General features: G+C 47.8%; 2 protein-coding genes across 2 annotated transcripts; both read left to right on the top strand.

The window, feature by feature from the left end:
* Positions 1–3,671: 3,671 nt before the first annotated feature.
* LOC127308710 (protein NRT1/ PTR FAMILY 2.7) lies at positions 3,672–8,304 on the top strand. Its single transcript, XM_051339614.2, has 2 exons — positions 3,672–4,038; positions 6,759–8,304. Exons 1-2 carry the CDS (start codon positions 3,709–3,711, stop codon positions 8,136–8,138), a joined length of 1,710 nt encoding a protein of 569 aa, XP_051195574.1. The 5' UTR covers positions 3,672–3,708; the 3' UTR covers positions 8,139–8,304.
* A 5,967-nt stretch (positions 8,305–14,271) lies between these two features.
* On the top strand, positions 14,272–14,934 carry LOC139832309 (uncharacterized). The gene has a single exon (XM_071822039.1). It carries the CDS (start codon positions 14,272–14,274, stop codon positions 14,932–14,934), a length of 663 nt encoding a protein of 220 aa, XP_071678140.1.
* The last annotated feature ends 715 nt before the right edge of the window (positions 14,935–15,649 follow it).

Raw genomic sequence — 15,649 nt, 5'->3', positions numbered from 1 at the left:
TTGGACATGGGTTAGGGTCCATTTAGTGTTATGTTAGGTTTAGAGAGGGTTTCCCATCATTTAGTCAAGGTTTAGAGACCTAGGTCAATGTTTGGTGAAAAGCCTATGTGTCACATATGCTTTTATGCATATGTGGTATTTTATATTTAATTTGACTTGGTTTGACCCAATTGGTTTTGTTGAATGTTGAAATGATATATGGAGGTGATCCAACCATTCACACAAGTCCTAGGGTTAGTTTTCTTAATTTCTCATATTTACTATTTTACTCTCATATGCCTCTATGGCATTTTTAGTTTTCTTTTTATTCTTTTTGGTTTCAACCTAGAAATGATTTGAGAAGTACTATATAAGGTTTATAAAGCTTTTCCAATCCTTTAAGTAAAGTGGAAAGGTCTAGGGTAAATGTTGATAATGGTAGCCATAGGCACATATGCCTTTTCCTTATTTAATTTCCTTTTATTTTATTTTCACTAGAATGATGAGAAGAGGGGTGAGTCTTTAGGGTTTAAGATTATTTCAAATACTCATAGCAAGCAATCATGGCAATAGCACAAGAATTATGCAAGATTATTATGTATCAATCTTAATTTAATAAAAGTTTTTGTTGGTTCCAAAATTTGGAACTAGGGAATTTGTTTATTTTGTTTTAAATTTCTGGGATGTTACACTACAGGACAGCAGAATACTTTACAGGCGAAGAATACAAGTGCTTACACGTAAGCAAATTAGACCTCCTCTCCCACCCCCCTCCCAGATGGCGGCGGAGGATCCCACCCCGAACCCCAGCAGCCGCCCCTCAAGCCGCCGCCGCTGCTGCCGGCTCCGGTGGCGGTGGCGGCGCCCCTTCCGTCGAACGACGATGGGGAGGAGAGGGATTCCGCGGCAACGCATCATGGGAGGTGATGAGGCACCGATGGAGGACGCCGGCGGCACGGTTGCTTGGCCGGGGCCTGATACACTTCCCCAGTAGCCATAGAGGAGTGGGTGGAGCGGTTGCGGCCTTCACCCCCGGCGGCGGTTCGGTGGGGGTACACATGATCCGTGGGGGCTGCTGGTCTTGCTTTGTTTTGGTGGTGGTTCTCGAATTTCCCGCAAGCGAAGATGAAGACCTTTCAAAATCTACTATACTCTGCAGTCACACATACATGAACTGAAACTGTACACATTGGTGCAGAGTGGGCTTTGCACTGACCACTGAACGCAAAAAAAAACTTGACCTGTAGCCAGGTCCTTGGTTCTTAACAGCACCACCTATTGGAAGTTGGAGCATGCGGGCCACTATCACACTGAACCCAAGTTTTATTAGTTGAAAGAAAAGCTTTACAGAAAAGAGACTTTCTGATAAGAAGAAGTCGATATAATCCGTTAGCCGATCTTGTCAACCTTTTACAAATCCCTGGTTGATCTTGTCAATCTTTTACATACCCCTTGATCTTGGCAATCTTATAGATATGTGTGCTCCATTAGTTTCGGCTGGCTGGCGTTGTCATTCGCACCGAGCTCCAGGCGCGACGGGTTGCCACGAGGCAGCCACTGGCACTGCGGCGAGCCGGACAGATATGGCCGCATCCAGAATTCCAGACGCCACCGTGTGGTGGGTGGATCAAGCGGTGGTGAGGCTGGTCATAGTGGGGAGTAACTTAAACTAGTAACATATGCTAGTTTAGGTTATACCTTCATAGTGGGTAGTAACTTATATGTGGTGTCATGCATTATTGTATCATTTATTATGTTGTAGGCTCATCATACCTTGAGGTGTGTGATGTTATGATAACATAGCTAGTTACCACCTCACTCTCTTTCTTCATTTATTAGCATGCCATGTCACCAAAATGCTTTGAGATGTGTGATGTTACTAGCTATGTTACTCCCACTATGAGCCGTCTGAGGGTGATTGAGGATAAGACAACGCTCCACCACGGGACAAAAATGAAGGAACCGGAACGGCGAGAGCAATCGACGACACTTAAGGGCGGCCTAATCTATTTTTGAACATCGAAGTGTTCATTTCAGTCCAAATAAATTGTGGCGCCGCAGATAAGAAACTGGCCCGTCTTTCTGCCGTTTTCATTGGGAAGCAGCCTTAGCGGGCCGACCCATTTTTTCTCATCGTTACGAACAGTGCGGCGATTAATGCCGACGATTAACCGACCAACGAGTTCCGGCGCGCGTCCCGTCGTTTCACGGGCGGCGACTTCCCTGCACTATACCGTTTAATTCACCCCGGCGATGGCTATAAAAGGGCAGCCATCGCCGGGTAGGAGAAAAACCCTAGTAGGCCTCAACAAATAGCCATGACAGACAAGAGCACTACCTGGGATAGGATTAGCGAGAAGGCGTGCTCGCTTCCTGAAACAACGCCAACGCGGCGATGATTGTCATCAGGGAGGCATTCGAGGTGGAGGAGACCACTATGTAGGTTGTGTCGTAGATAGAAAACTAGTCGTACAACCCTTTTGTCTGTTTGCATCGAAGGCAAACCAAGCGGGCTGACACTTTTTTTCCAACCACAATGGAAGCCCCGACGGCGATTAATACCGGCGAGTAACCGCCCGACAAGTTCCCATGTGCGCCCTACTTACGAAGCTCCACCGAAGATGCCCGTGAGGACCGGTATGGACCGTACATCGAGAGGATAGGGAGGAGGCGCATGCCACGGTGCTTGAGGCCTTAAGGCACATGCGGAGGCAGAACAGGCACACGCAACTAGCGGACTACTAGGACCGGCAAGATGAGCTCACGTGAAGCTCGGGGCGGCACACATGGTTATATATGGTGGCCTCCCTGCTTCCCACGCCCGATGTGTGGGTGGATACCGTTGATGAGCTCGATGACCTCGACAACGACATCGACGCCCCCGACGTTACCGACTAGCATCGGGCTCTGCTCTCGTCGTTTAGGCCTATCCAGCACGATGAGGCGACTTGCCAACCATGGGATGGAAAGCGGCAAGCCTGACGGAGAGAACACATGTCCATCCGGGTCTCCTCCGCGATGGCCCACCGCGTGACGCACGAGATGGTGGTGGAGGCGAGCAGGAGCTGGCAGTCGGACGTGGACCAGGAGAACCACCAACTGGAGGAGGCAGCGGCTACGATGGTGCAAGAGAATGTGACATGACAGAGGGACATGGCTCGCCAAAAGGGCGACATATAGGTACTGATGCTGGCAGAGCTAGCCCGCTGGTGTGCTGCCATGCCGGAGGCCCAGGTGCGATGTAGGGCGGCGGAGGAGGGGGGATCGAGGCCACAATGAGCATGACCGGATGGAGATCATGTCCGTGTCTAGGGCCGACCGCCGCTGCGATGAAAGAGAGTGCCGCCACACGCAGCAGAAGTGCGAGATATGGGGCTTGCGCCGGGACCCTGACGGTGTCGGTCTCTCCGGTCATGCCGACGACCAATAGAGCGCGCAGCTATGAATAGCTCCGGAATTGATAGTGTGCAACGGCAAGTAGATACCCGAAAAAAAAAGATATGGTCGTGGCCCGTTTTAGGTTGACCCTAGGTAGTCCATTTACAAATTGCAGACCTCACTGTGTGCAGATCTCTCAATCACCTTTTTACAAAATTAATGCCCTAATCGCAGACATAGGCTCGGTATATATGCGGCCACATAAACTATAGCACCCATGCTCATGGTCCGTCGCAGTACTCAAGCCCCATTTTAGACACCAAGCTATATATATATAAGAGCCTTGGTCTAATGGCAGAGACGGAGAGCTCACCGATAACCCATCCCAAGCAATCAGATCAAGAAGCGCAACCGATGGGAGACACTAAGCAAGGCGGATGGATCACTCTTCCTTTCATAGCAGGGAGCATGCTTGGGCTGGGGCTGGCCATCAACGGGACCAGCAGCAACCTGCAGATTTACCTCATCAAGGAGTACAACGTCGAGAGCATCGACGCGGCGCAGATCGCCAACATCGTCCGCGGCTCGCTCAACTTCCTCCCCCTCGCCGGAGCCATCCTCTCCGACTCCTACTTCGGCTACTTCCCCGTCATCCTCGCCGGCGGAGCCATCAACGTTCTGGTGCGTGCCTGCCTGCTGCCTCTCTAGATCTCCCAACGAAACTAACATACTGCAGCTTACACAATTGACAATTTCTATATAATTGATTTTCTCTTAGTTCTATTTACATGATAGAGATAATAGTAGTGGCATTGGCACCAACTTCTTTTTGCGCAATTTCATCGATATGTTAATAATTATCAACAGTAATATAAATAATCAAAAAAATTACAGAAATTACAAATTGGTACTCGGATCGTCTAATGATGACTATAAAAATTAGCACGCTGCCATTCTCGCCCCTCCAGCGCCCGAACCAGACAAAACGAGAGTTGGCAATATGAATTCAATAAGCTATATTTGTGCACGAGCTCGGGTGTATGAGTCACTGATCGTGACCCCAAGTGACTTGTTGCTATCTCTCTTTGGGAATTGCGACTATCGGTGGAAATAGGCTTGACACCATTGGGACTCTCCCCTTTTTGGGAGAAAAACTGTGAATGACGCCGGAAAAAAATAGTCCCTCGAGGCTGCAAAGCCAGCTTTTTTGGACTATTCAGCTACAACCACTTCATAATGATGTAACGACAGTGACTGCTAACAACTCTTGCAGCAACCGCGAGCATATGGTCCTTTAATTTCCATCAACCAAAGAATTATTATTAATACAATACTATCATTATATCATTAACGCGATAACGATGAACACTGTAATCAACCTAAATCGCACTAGTCCGTGGACTAGCACCACAACATCTCTACCCGATCCCGTAAATATTTGCTCTTAAAAATGCGTAGCAGGTGCACTAGTAAACTAGATTATAGTCTCGGCTGAGCTCCGGTAGAATAGTACCCGTAAAACAACATCGTAAATGTAAATCTGCCATTAAAGTCCAACATGTCCATGTTTTTATTTTCTTTACCATTTCCTTTTCCCCATTTCCTTCATCTTATTTCTCGCCACGCCACCCGACCACACCCCCCGCCCTGCCTTTGGCACCACACTGCCACACCAGTTGTTCGCCTGCCCCAGCCTCCGCGCTGGCTGTCGGCTTGCCCCTGCCTCCGCGCCGGCGGCCAGCCGGTGCCCTGCCCGTGTAAAAGGCACCCGTACGCGATCTTGGGGAGGCCAGTCACTCCACTGCTATGATGTCTAGGCTGACATTGGCAGTGGTGGCCAAGCTGGGGGCAACGGTGGTGGTCGAGCAAGCCTCTACCTAGCCAGAATTTGGCATGAGTCACTTGTAGAAAACGGGCATATTGTCCCGGTTCTCGAGGGCCTTTAGTACCGGTTATCCAACCGAGACTGCCAAATTGGGACTAAAGGCCATCCACGTGGCCGCGGCGGAACGCTCGGGCTGGAGTACTCCGGCCAGCCTAGCATTGGAAGGGCGTCAGTGGGAAATGAAACTTCCCTCTCGGTAACGTTGACCGATGCACTGGTAAAATTGCCTCTGAAACTGCGAATACAAGATTCTTGGGTACAGATTCTCGGTGCCCTTTACAAAATTTAACACGTTTACTACATGGTTTGTGAATTAATTTGAAACACGTGAGCTAGCATGAAAAATGCTTTTTTTTCGAAATGGGACATAGCCCAGCCTCTGCATCAGATTGATGCACACGGCTTTCATTTATTTAAAGAATTTGTAGTTCAAAAGTTTTACATCACGGATCAGAGAGGGTTGAGACATGTATCAACCAACGAAAGAAACAGAAGCATACATAGCTATCCATTTTGTATCCTACTAGTGTGTCGCCACCCAGTAGCCTGGAAAAAGAAATCCTGAGTAACCGTCAACATACGGTTGGATCCAGTATCCATAATCTCCCGTTGATCTTCCGGGAGAGCATGAAAAATGCTGAAAGCTTGATTTATGCAAGGGCTAGTTTTTTTGTTTGCGAAAATTCCACTGATCTATTAATAATCATCAATAGCAGTACAAACATACCTAAAAGTAATAAAAAATTACAAGTAGGTCTTTGGACCACCTAGCGATGACTACACACTAACGCGAGCCGAATGTGCGCCGCCATCCTCGCCCCTCCATCACCGAAGCCAGGCAAAGCTTGCGGTAGTAGATCTTGTTGTAGTAGACAAACGGGAAATCGTCGTGCTAAGGTTCGAAAGGACCAGCACACCACTGTCGCTAAAGATGACAACCGTTGATCGGAAAAAACTGACCTGAAACAACACCAACGAACACGAAAATCGACCAGATCTCATGAGATCCGCCGGACACACGAATCGATGCAAGACACACCACCGGAGCAAGGATAAGACGGGGAGAACCTTATTCTGACTTTAGAATGTAGCTGTCGCCTCACCATTTCGAAGAAGATACTAAAAACAACCTAAGAAAGAATGAAAACCCTCCGCCGACGAGAGGCCGTTGTCCGCCACACCAAGGTCCCAAGGCCAGTGGATGTGGAACAGACCAGCGACGTCGCAGGCGAGGGACGGAACCCTGATGGGTTTTTCTTGGGCGCCTTCCTTTCGCATCCTCTCGTCAAAGAACCTGTTGGTGCGTGCACGGTCTAGTTTAACACGTGCATCCACCCCAAATTCTAGCTAGCATGGAATAATTTTATGGTTCCAAGCTAGTTGATTGATGACACATGCATATACAAGGCTTTCTCTTAGATAGGATGTTCATTAGAGAAATTACTCTTTGATCTTTCATTAGCAGTCTCTTCCTTATAACACTGTTGTAATTTCTCAACTGAATATCGTTTTACAGGCCTTCGTGCTGTTCACGCTCTCCGCGGCGCTGCCTTCCCTGCGGCCGCCGCCCTGTCCAACGCCATCCACCGCCGCTTGCAAGCACGGGACGCCCGGGCAGCTCGCCGTGCTCTACGCGGCCGTGTTACTCCTCGCCATCGGCACCGGCGGGACGCGCTTCAACGTGGCGACGATGGGCGCGGACCAGTTCAGCAGCTCGCGCGACCAGGACACCTTCTTCAACTGGTACTTCGTGTTCCTCTACACATCCTTCCTGATCGGCGACACGGCCATCGTTTACCTCCAGGACGGGGTATCCTGGGCTCTGGGGTTCGGTGTCTGCCTCGCCGCCACGGGCTTCAGCTTGGCCTTGCTTCTCGCTGGCGCGCGGTACTATCGGAAGCCCGCGCCAAAGGGCAGCCCGTACGCGGAGCTTGCCCGCGTTGTCGTTGCTGCCGTGCGCAAGGGCCGTGCCGACGTTGGCAGCGCGCGGTACTACGTCGGAGACGATGGCTCCATCGCGGACTCGGCCGGCGAGGGTGCTCCAAGCAAAAGACTAAGATTTCTTAATCGTGCCGCCATGATCACCGCAAGCGACAACGCCATGGAGACACCACCCGGTGGCCGCCGTACCGGCAGCTGGAGGCTGTGCACGGTGCAGCAGGTCGAGGACCTCAAGTCCCTGCTCGGCGTCCTCCCGGTGTGGTCAGCCGGCATAACGCTAAGCGTGTCGATCGGCGTGATGATCGGCATGATCGTCCTGCAGGCTCTCGCCATGGACCGCTCCATCGGCGACCACTTCAAGATTCCGGCGGGGTCCATCACCGTCTGCACGCTCGTGGCATTCATCGCCGTCACCCCGTTCCTGGACCGTGTCGTCTTCCCGCTTTGGCGTCGGATCGCCGGCACGCCGCCCTCGGCGCTGCAGCGCGTGGGGCTCGGCCACGTGGTGAACATAGCAGGCATGGTGGTCGCGGCGCTGGTGGAGCGCCGGAGGCTGGGCATCGTGCGCGAGCTCCATGGCGCCGAGGAGGCAACCGGATGGGTCACCCCCATGTCCGTGTTGTGGCTGGTACTCCCTCTTGCCGTCGTCGGCATCGGGGAGGCCCTCCACTTTCCAGGAAACATGGCCTTCTACTACATGGAATTCCCCAAGTCGTTGAGGAGCTTGGCGACGGCCATGGCGCCGCTGCTCATCGCCATGGGTTTCTACCTCGGCACGGTGTACGTCGACGTCGTGAGGCGAGTCACGCCGTGGCTGCCGGGGAATATAAACCAGGGGAGGCTGGACAACGTGTACTGGACCTTGGCTGTTGTGGTGACTATCAACTTTGGCTATTTCCTAGTTTGTGCCAGACGTTACAAGTACCAGGATCAGTCAAGTAAAATTACAATGTAGATATAGATTGGTAAAGCTCCGTCTTGTTTTCTTTGTTGATCTTGAGAAAGGCTTTTGTCTTGTTAATTCTCGGTCGAGGAAACTTTGAATTTTGATAGTATGTAATAAGACGGCAGTCTGTATCAATTGATGCAAAAATCGAGGCTATGCTCCCCATTTTGAAAAAGAGTCGAGGAAGGTTATTTGGCCATACAGTTTCATGATTAGGTGCGTGATTATATTTGGTTCTGCATCTCTCACTTTCCAGGGGTCGGCCTTGTCCACGCCGGGGATCCTGTTTGGAAAGGAACCAAAGGTTTGCTTTAGACTGGGATTGCAAAGATTACCGGGATTGAGAGTTTGGGGTCCGATTTAGCTTCCGTCCATAACTTCAAGGTTTAACTCTTCCTAGTTTGTGCCAGCCGATACAAGTATCAGAACCAGTCGACCACAATTGCAATGTAAATACAGACTAGTACAAATGCCCGTGCTTTGCTATGGGTGCGGTGCATAAATGTATTAGCTGCCATTTTATTTTACAAATGTAATCAGTTTTCACCTCATTTTATTTTACAAATGTAATCAGTTTTCACCTCACACCTCTTTATCCCAACTTTGTAACATCATGTCATATTCCTTCTCTACCCAAAATCAAGTTTTAAGAATGCTTTAGTGCTTGCGTGAATAATTTCAGCAAATGAATCAACATGTGTAGTTCATTTTCTGTTATTTATACTCTATTGCTTGCCAGTTGTTAAATGATATAGCATCTTTATTGAAAAATGATCAATAACACAGAAATTGGTACATGGATCAACAAATTGGTGCAAAAAATGAAGTCACCAATTCACAATTATAAATATGATAAGGCACATTTATCAAGAGAAATGATACACATTTTTCCTTATAACTTGCTTAGCCTCCTGGAAGGGGCCCCATGTCTTTAGGTGAGCTTAAAAACTAACTCATCAAACGAAAAAGAGAAGAACCTGCAGTGTGACCGCCGTAATGTAGTCCTGCAGCGTGAATGCATCTAAGCCACGACATCTTTCTCGTACTCTACCCATCTCTTCTACAGCCCATGGCATTGCATTTTACTCCTCCACCGAAGGCCATGTTTTCTGCAAGAGATATGGATCGAACACTCGCCCTGTTCCGTATCCAATCTGGAATATGACCCGAAAGTCCTTCAACGAAAAATGTGGCAATAGCTTCTAAATCTGCAAGTTCTTCAGGGATAGAGCCTGTGAAGGCATTGAAGGACAGATTTATGAGCGTAAGCTTCTTGCAGTCCTCACCGCCCATTTATCTCTCTTAAGTTCTCCACTTGCATCGATCGATCTTCGTACCCCCGCTGTCATCTCCCGCGACATCAGGTCTGGATCCCAAGTAATGTGAAGTAAAGTGATGACCTTAGTTGCAGGGTCTCATCATTGCTTACTTGAGGATATTAAATCAAAATAGGATTTAAATTGCACGAGGTATAGTACGTCATTTAAATCATTTTTCTCAAATGATAAGTGTGAAGTGTTGGCCTTGATCAACATGTGTTCATACCTTATTAATTGAGGAGATTAAATCTTAATAAGATTCAATGAGAGGAAATTATTTCTCCAAAGGAAATAAATAGAAACCCTAATCTATATTCAATAAGAGGAAATTATTTTCCTAACACTAAGTAGAAAAACCCTGGTTGTGGTTAAGTGATGATTGTGATGATAATAGATCATATTGATTGAGCCATTAGGGCTAACTGGTCTACTTAAGTATTGATTGGTGTTTGTTACCTCGTATCCGTTTATAGACGCTAGTACCGATGACTACTAGGAGGAGGAGGTCTTCTACCAAAAAGAAGAAGAGAACTTTGATCACTTCACCAATCAAGACAAGCTATATTATTGCAAGCTATTACCAAGCTACCCTAATGCAAAGCTCTACTAAGAGCAAGGCATCATTCTAATGTTATTTTGTGTTTAAAGGATCCAATCCCAAGTTTTGTTCTTACAAGCTTTACTTTGGTTTATCAAAGTCTTTTATGTTCATAGTCACTTTGGGTCTAGATATGAAGTTTTGCAAGAGTATCAAAGTAGCTTAGAGAACTACAAGTTAGTTAGCACCCCTCATGACTAGTTGCTAGTGCTCAACTAAAATTGGTTTACTCTAGATGAGAACTTGTGAATCAAATGACTTTTGAAAACCTTGGAATGATGAGTCATTCTATTGAAAGCCTTTGAAGGTGAAGATGACTTGTGAATGACATGGTGAAATTTACCAAAAACTGGTGGTTGGGTTTGGATGCGATACCATTCCAATTCTTAAGTACCCCCACAATACCTGAATCTGGGTAAGGCTTAACTGGAAACTTATGTATCTTAGTATGGGTTCCCTCTGAACAAGCTTCATAGGGGTTAGGCCGAGGCTGCCTCCGTTGAATGTGAAATGACGTGAAACGAGGTGACTGTCCTACCCAAGCCCTGTGTAGTTCCCGGGTTGACGGTTTGTCTTCACTGGGGGGCCAATCTCATGGGGAGAGGTACCTATACTAGGGTATGTAATTGAAAGGTTATGTTTGGTAGTCCGCACACAGAGTGTGATAAATCAGGGCCAGTTACCCCTGACGGATTATTGCAAATGTTGTGGCAAAAGTGTGCGACCTCTGCAAAGTGTAAAACTATTCGAATAGCCGCGTCCGCGGTCATGGACAGTTGGAAAGGCCATAATGTTCCGTCATCAGAACTTTTCAAAATATGATATGTGACTTGTGACTTGAACTTGAAAGGTGAATTGGAATTGATCACACAGAGTTGTGGGAATGACACTAATGTTCCCACTTAAGTAAGTTAGGCAAATGAAGAGTCTTTTATTACTAAAGAGCTTATGAAATAAAACTGGCTTTATGCAAATAAACCTAAAAGCTTAGCACCCCCTTACCATAGTTGATAGTACTTACAATAGTGTTAGTTTGCGAGTACTTTAAAGTACTCATGGCTTTGTCCATGGCTATTCAAATGGCCAGACTATGAAGAAGAGTATCAGAACCATGAAGATGGACAGCAGGACGTCTACGATAACTAGGACCACTCCTGACGTCAACAGTTGCCAGTGGAACAGATGGACCACAACCGCTACTGCGCCTCCGCTATGTGTTTTGTAACTGGATCTCTAGATCCACTATGTTGTAAGACTGGATCATGTGATCCTTTATTGTACGACGATAATGGTACGTAATGAATGATGTTCTGTGATATCAATCTATTATGTCTCGCAAAAATAATGTTCCTGGGATTGCGATGTATGGCATAATAGGCATCTGGACTTAAAAATGCGGGTGTTGACAAGGTTCATCTTCAAGACAATATAAACGACTACAGTCAGGTAGCTATTAAAAATATAAACTAATATTAACAATCAGTAGGAAAGAATGTATGAATGGAACGGAAACTGGAAATACTTCATGGTAAGTGTAAATGGCAATATCAACACGAGCAAATCTCAGGTTATCCCACTGAAGCACAGCATTTCCTTCATCATCCATGAGACCTCCTTTTAGCTTGATACCGTAGCTTTGCCAGTCCATGCTCATGAGAACATTGAAGGATGATTGTGACATGGGACATGGTATGAAGTCTTCAAAATGCAAAACCTACAATTAGGCATTTCACCATCCATCAGAAGCAATGAGGCACGTGGAATAGTTGAGATGAGTTGTCTGCAGTACTCTTCCATATCATCTTCAGACATCACAAAAGAGGCTTGCTACAGTGGGTGTCTTCTTAGGTGTTCATAGAATTCTGCATCAGTAATGTATTATTCTCTTCATGTGAATAGCAATCAATCCAACCGATTACTAATGATCACATGCATAACTTTCTCTAAATACCAGGGAACAAAAATATTAGCATTAAGTAACCTATATAAGGAGAACATGACGAAATAAATCTAACTGTATGAGATTGATTGGATTAGAAGACGAGTGGCAGTACCTAACCTAATGACAGGATGAGTTCTCAAGAGCAGGATGTGAAGCAGCATGGTCAACGTTCAATTGGATACCTGACCGGCAAGAAATGACATCAGGTGAATTACAGAATCAAGCTAGAACTAATTTCCCTCTTTCTGACGTTACAGAGAGGTTTATTACTAACTAAGATTATGAACTTGAGAAGTGTCTGCATTTTTATAACAATTCGGAGAGACAAACGAACAATGATGATCTTTCGTTCTTTGTACTTCAACTGAACTGGAAACAATAACGAACCAAAAAAGGGAAGCAGCATGAGAACAAGCAAAGCAAGGAACATCAATGAACAAAAGAAGAGCCCACCTGCACGAGACGCTCACAGGTCACGTTGTGCCCCGAGCCTCTCAATCCACCGTTCATTCTCATCCAATGGCCAGCAGAGAAAACAACCCAAGACATCAGCTAGTCAACCTTCCTCCCACACACGGGCAGAATCGAGCGAGCGGGAGCAAGGGGAATCACGGCCAAGCGGAGCTCTGCCGCTGCCACTCCGGCCGCCTCCCCGCGCAGGCACTCCGACGGGAGCCTCCACGCAAACGAGACGGGCGTCTTCGACTGTTTCCTCCGCATGGCCGCGACGGGCAAGCACCGCCGGCACTCTGACCGTCTACTCCATGGCGGCCGCGACGGGCCTCTCCGCTCCGTTCCGGCGGCTCTCTCCGCTCCGCTCCGGCGGCCAAAACATCTGCCTCCTCCTCGTCTATTCACAGCCAGCCATAAGGTGTATCATTTCCTATCTCACATAGCTAGCCAGATCTGTGTACATGAGTTTGATATAAAAAAAAGTGGAGTGTAAAGGCAACTAAATCATGCTCTGCATAAGCACAACAAAGGATTTGTTGCACCCATAAAACTATAATGCATAAACTTGCAATATTGGAAGATACAACTATAGAATAATTCCGTCGAACAAAAAGAAAGATCTTCCAACTTGCACTATGGTTCAAACCACATGGGAAAAATACAGAAAGATCTTTCAACTTGCAATATTACCTTGCGTTTATAAATAGTATACCAATTCAAATAAACAAATTTTACGTTGAGTGTTGCGATCAAATTTTGATAGGAATCCTTTAAAATTAAAAAAAACTGACTTACACAATACAAATATAGGGAGGGGGCATCTGCCCCCCCCCCCCCCCCCCCCAAACTACCCATGGTTCAAGTTAAATAATAACGTATGCCTATGATTTTGCCCTACCAAACTTTCAGAACGTCCCCCGCCACTGGCGACAACTCTATCGGACGGCTGCTGCTTGACGTCGACGGCACTCTCCAAGTCCTCGACATCGCCGTCGAGATTAGCTTTCTGGAGGCCCAACACATCGGTGCCGTGAAAATCGGTGGCAGCGGCTACGGCACCCTTAGCAGCGGCCTGAGGCGCGATGGCCCATACACGCTGTGGAGGAGCGAGCTCATCTTGATTGTTGCAACGTGCAGGCCATGGTGAAGAGGGGAAACGTTATCGTGGCCAGCTGCACTTCACTCTGCGAGGACGCAGAAGCTGATTACTATGAAAATGTCAGCGTCATCGACCGATGCTCCGGCAGCAGCACGGGCTATTGCCGGGCGAACATCGTCACGCCAGGCTACGACGGCAGCAGCAGCACCGGAAGCGGAACGTCGTCCGCCTAGGACGTGCAACTCAGATCGTTGTTAGCATTAAGCACGATATGTGCATGTTCCGTCGGCAAGACATAGTGCATAGACGTGTACGGAGTAATGTATGTGCAGGTCTCATTTTGTAAACCGACTAGGACTAGTGCTCAAGCCTATACGTGTATATAAGTGCACCTAAGGCCTTGTAATCTTTTATCAACTCAGAAGAAATAAAGCAAGCAACTACGAGGCTCGATACGAGCCTCTAGCAATCAAATCGATTTCGCGTGCGTGTGTTTCGTGAGCCAGCTCTACTAATTTATTAGTACGTACGTGTATCGGCGACTTGGTGTGTGCTTGCTCGTCTCGCCGGAGCATCGACTCGCCGGAGCGTCGACTCGCCGGAGTTCTGCTAGTACACGTGTCTGTCGAAAAGTACTCGGCAGATCGCGGTACAAGTAGGGACCAAGTCCAACAATTGGTATCAGAGCCCGAGTTTCATCGTCCGTGATCTGCTGAAAGTACAAGGAGGTCATGGCGATGGTCAAGTTTGGTGAGACATCAGCACCGGTGGTGGAGACGGTGGGGCCGGCTTTGTATCCGCGCCTCGATCGCAAGGACTACGGGCTTTGGGCCCTCAACATGGAGGTGGCCATGGAAGCTGCGGAGATCTGGGAGGCCGTTGATCCCGGCGGCGATGACTACGTCATGGGAGGCGCGAAGTACATGAAGGATCGCAAAGCACTAACGGCGATCTATTCCGTCGTGACAAAGGACGTGATGCAGCACCTCGTCGAAAAGAAGTCGGCGAAGGATGCATGGGAGACGATCAAGACCTTACACCAAGGCCATATCCGCGTGAGAGAAGCGCATCTTCAAAGTTTGACGAAAAGCTATGAAGATCTGAAGATGGAGGGAAGCGAGACGGTTGATCAGTTTGCCGCCCGCTTCGTCACCTTCATCAACGCAATCAGGGGATATGGCGAGAGGTTGGATGAGGTCAAGAACATCAGAAGGTTCTTGCGTGCCGCACCGGCGCGCCATATGCAGATCGTTACATCGATCGAACAATGTCTTGACCTGAATACACTGACGGTTGAGGATCTCGTCGGAAGGTTCAAGGCCCACGACGAGAGAATCTGGCTTAGCTTCGATGACCCGGACCAGAGTGAGCACTTGATGCTCACGAAGCAGTGATACGTCTCAAACGTATCTATAATTTCTTATGTTCCATGCTACTTTTATGATGATACTCACATATTTTATACACACTTTACATCATTTATATGCATTTTCCGGCACTAACCTATTGACAAGATGCCGAAGAGTCAGTTGCTGTTTTCTGCTGTTTTTGGTTTCAGAAATCCTACAAACGAAATATTCTCGGAATTGGACGAAATCAACGCCCAGAGTCTTATTTTTCCACGAAGCTTTCAGAAGACCGAATGAGTTACGAAGTGGGGCGACGAGGCGCCGCCACCATAGGGCCGTGCGGCCTAAGGGGGGCCCGCGCCGCCCTAGTGTGTGGGCCCCTCGTGACGCCTCCAACCCTACCCTTCCGCCTACTTAAAGCTTCCGTCGCGAAAACACCTGTACCGAGAGCCACGATACGGAAAACCTTCCAGATACGCAGCCGCCGCCAATCCCATCTCGGAGGATTCAGGAGATCGCCTCAGGCACCCTGCCGGAGAGGGGAATCATCTCCCGGAGGACTCTTCATCACCATGATCGCCTCCGGATTGATGTGTGAGTAGTTCATCCTTGGACTATGGGTCCATAGCAGTAGCTAGATGGTTGTCTTCTCCTCATTGTGCTATCATGTTAGATCTTGTGAGCTGCCTATCATGATCAAGATCATCTATTTGTAATGCTACATGTTGTTTTTGTTGGGATCCGATGAATATGGAATACT

The sequence above is a fragment of the Lolium perenne genome, chromosome 6 (genome assembly GCF_019359855.2).
Source record: "Lolium perenne isolate Kyuss_39 chromosome 6, Kyuss_2.0, whole genome shotgun sequence".
In the NCBI taxonomy this organism is placed as follows: Eukaryota; Viridiplantae; Streptophyta; class Magnoliopsida; order Poales; family Poaceae; genus Lolium; species Lolium perenne.
Note: the sequence above shows the minus strand (reverse complement) of the source record. Positions and strands in the feature narration are given on the sequence as shown.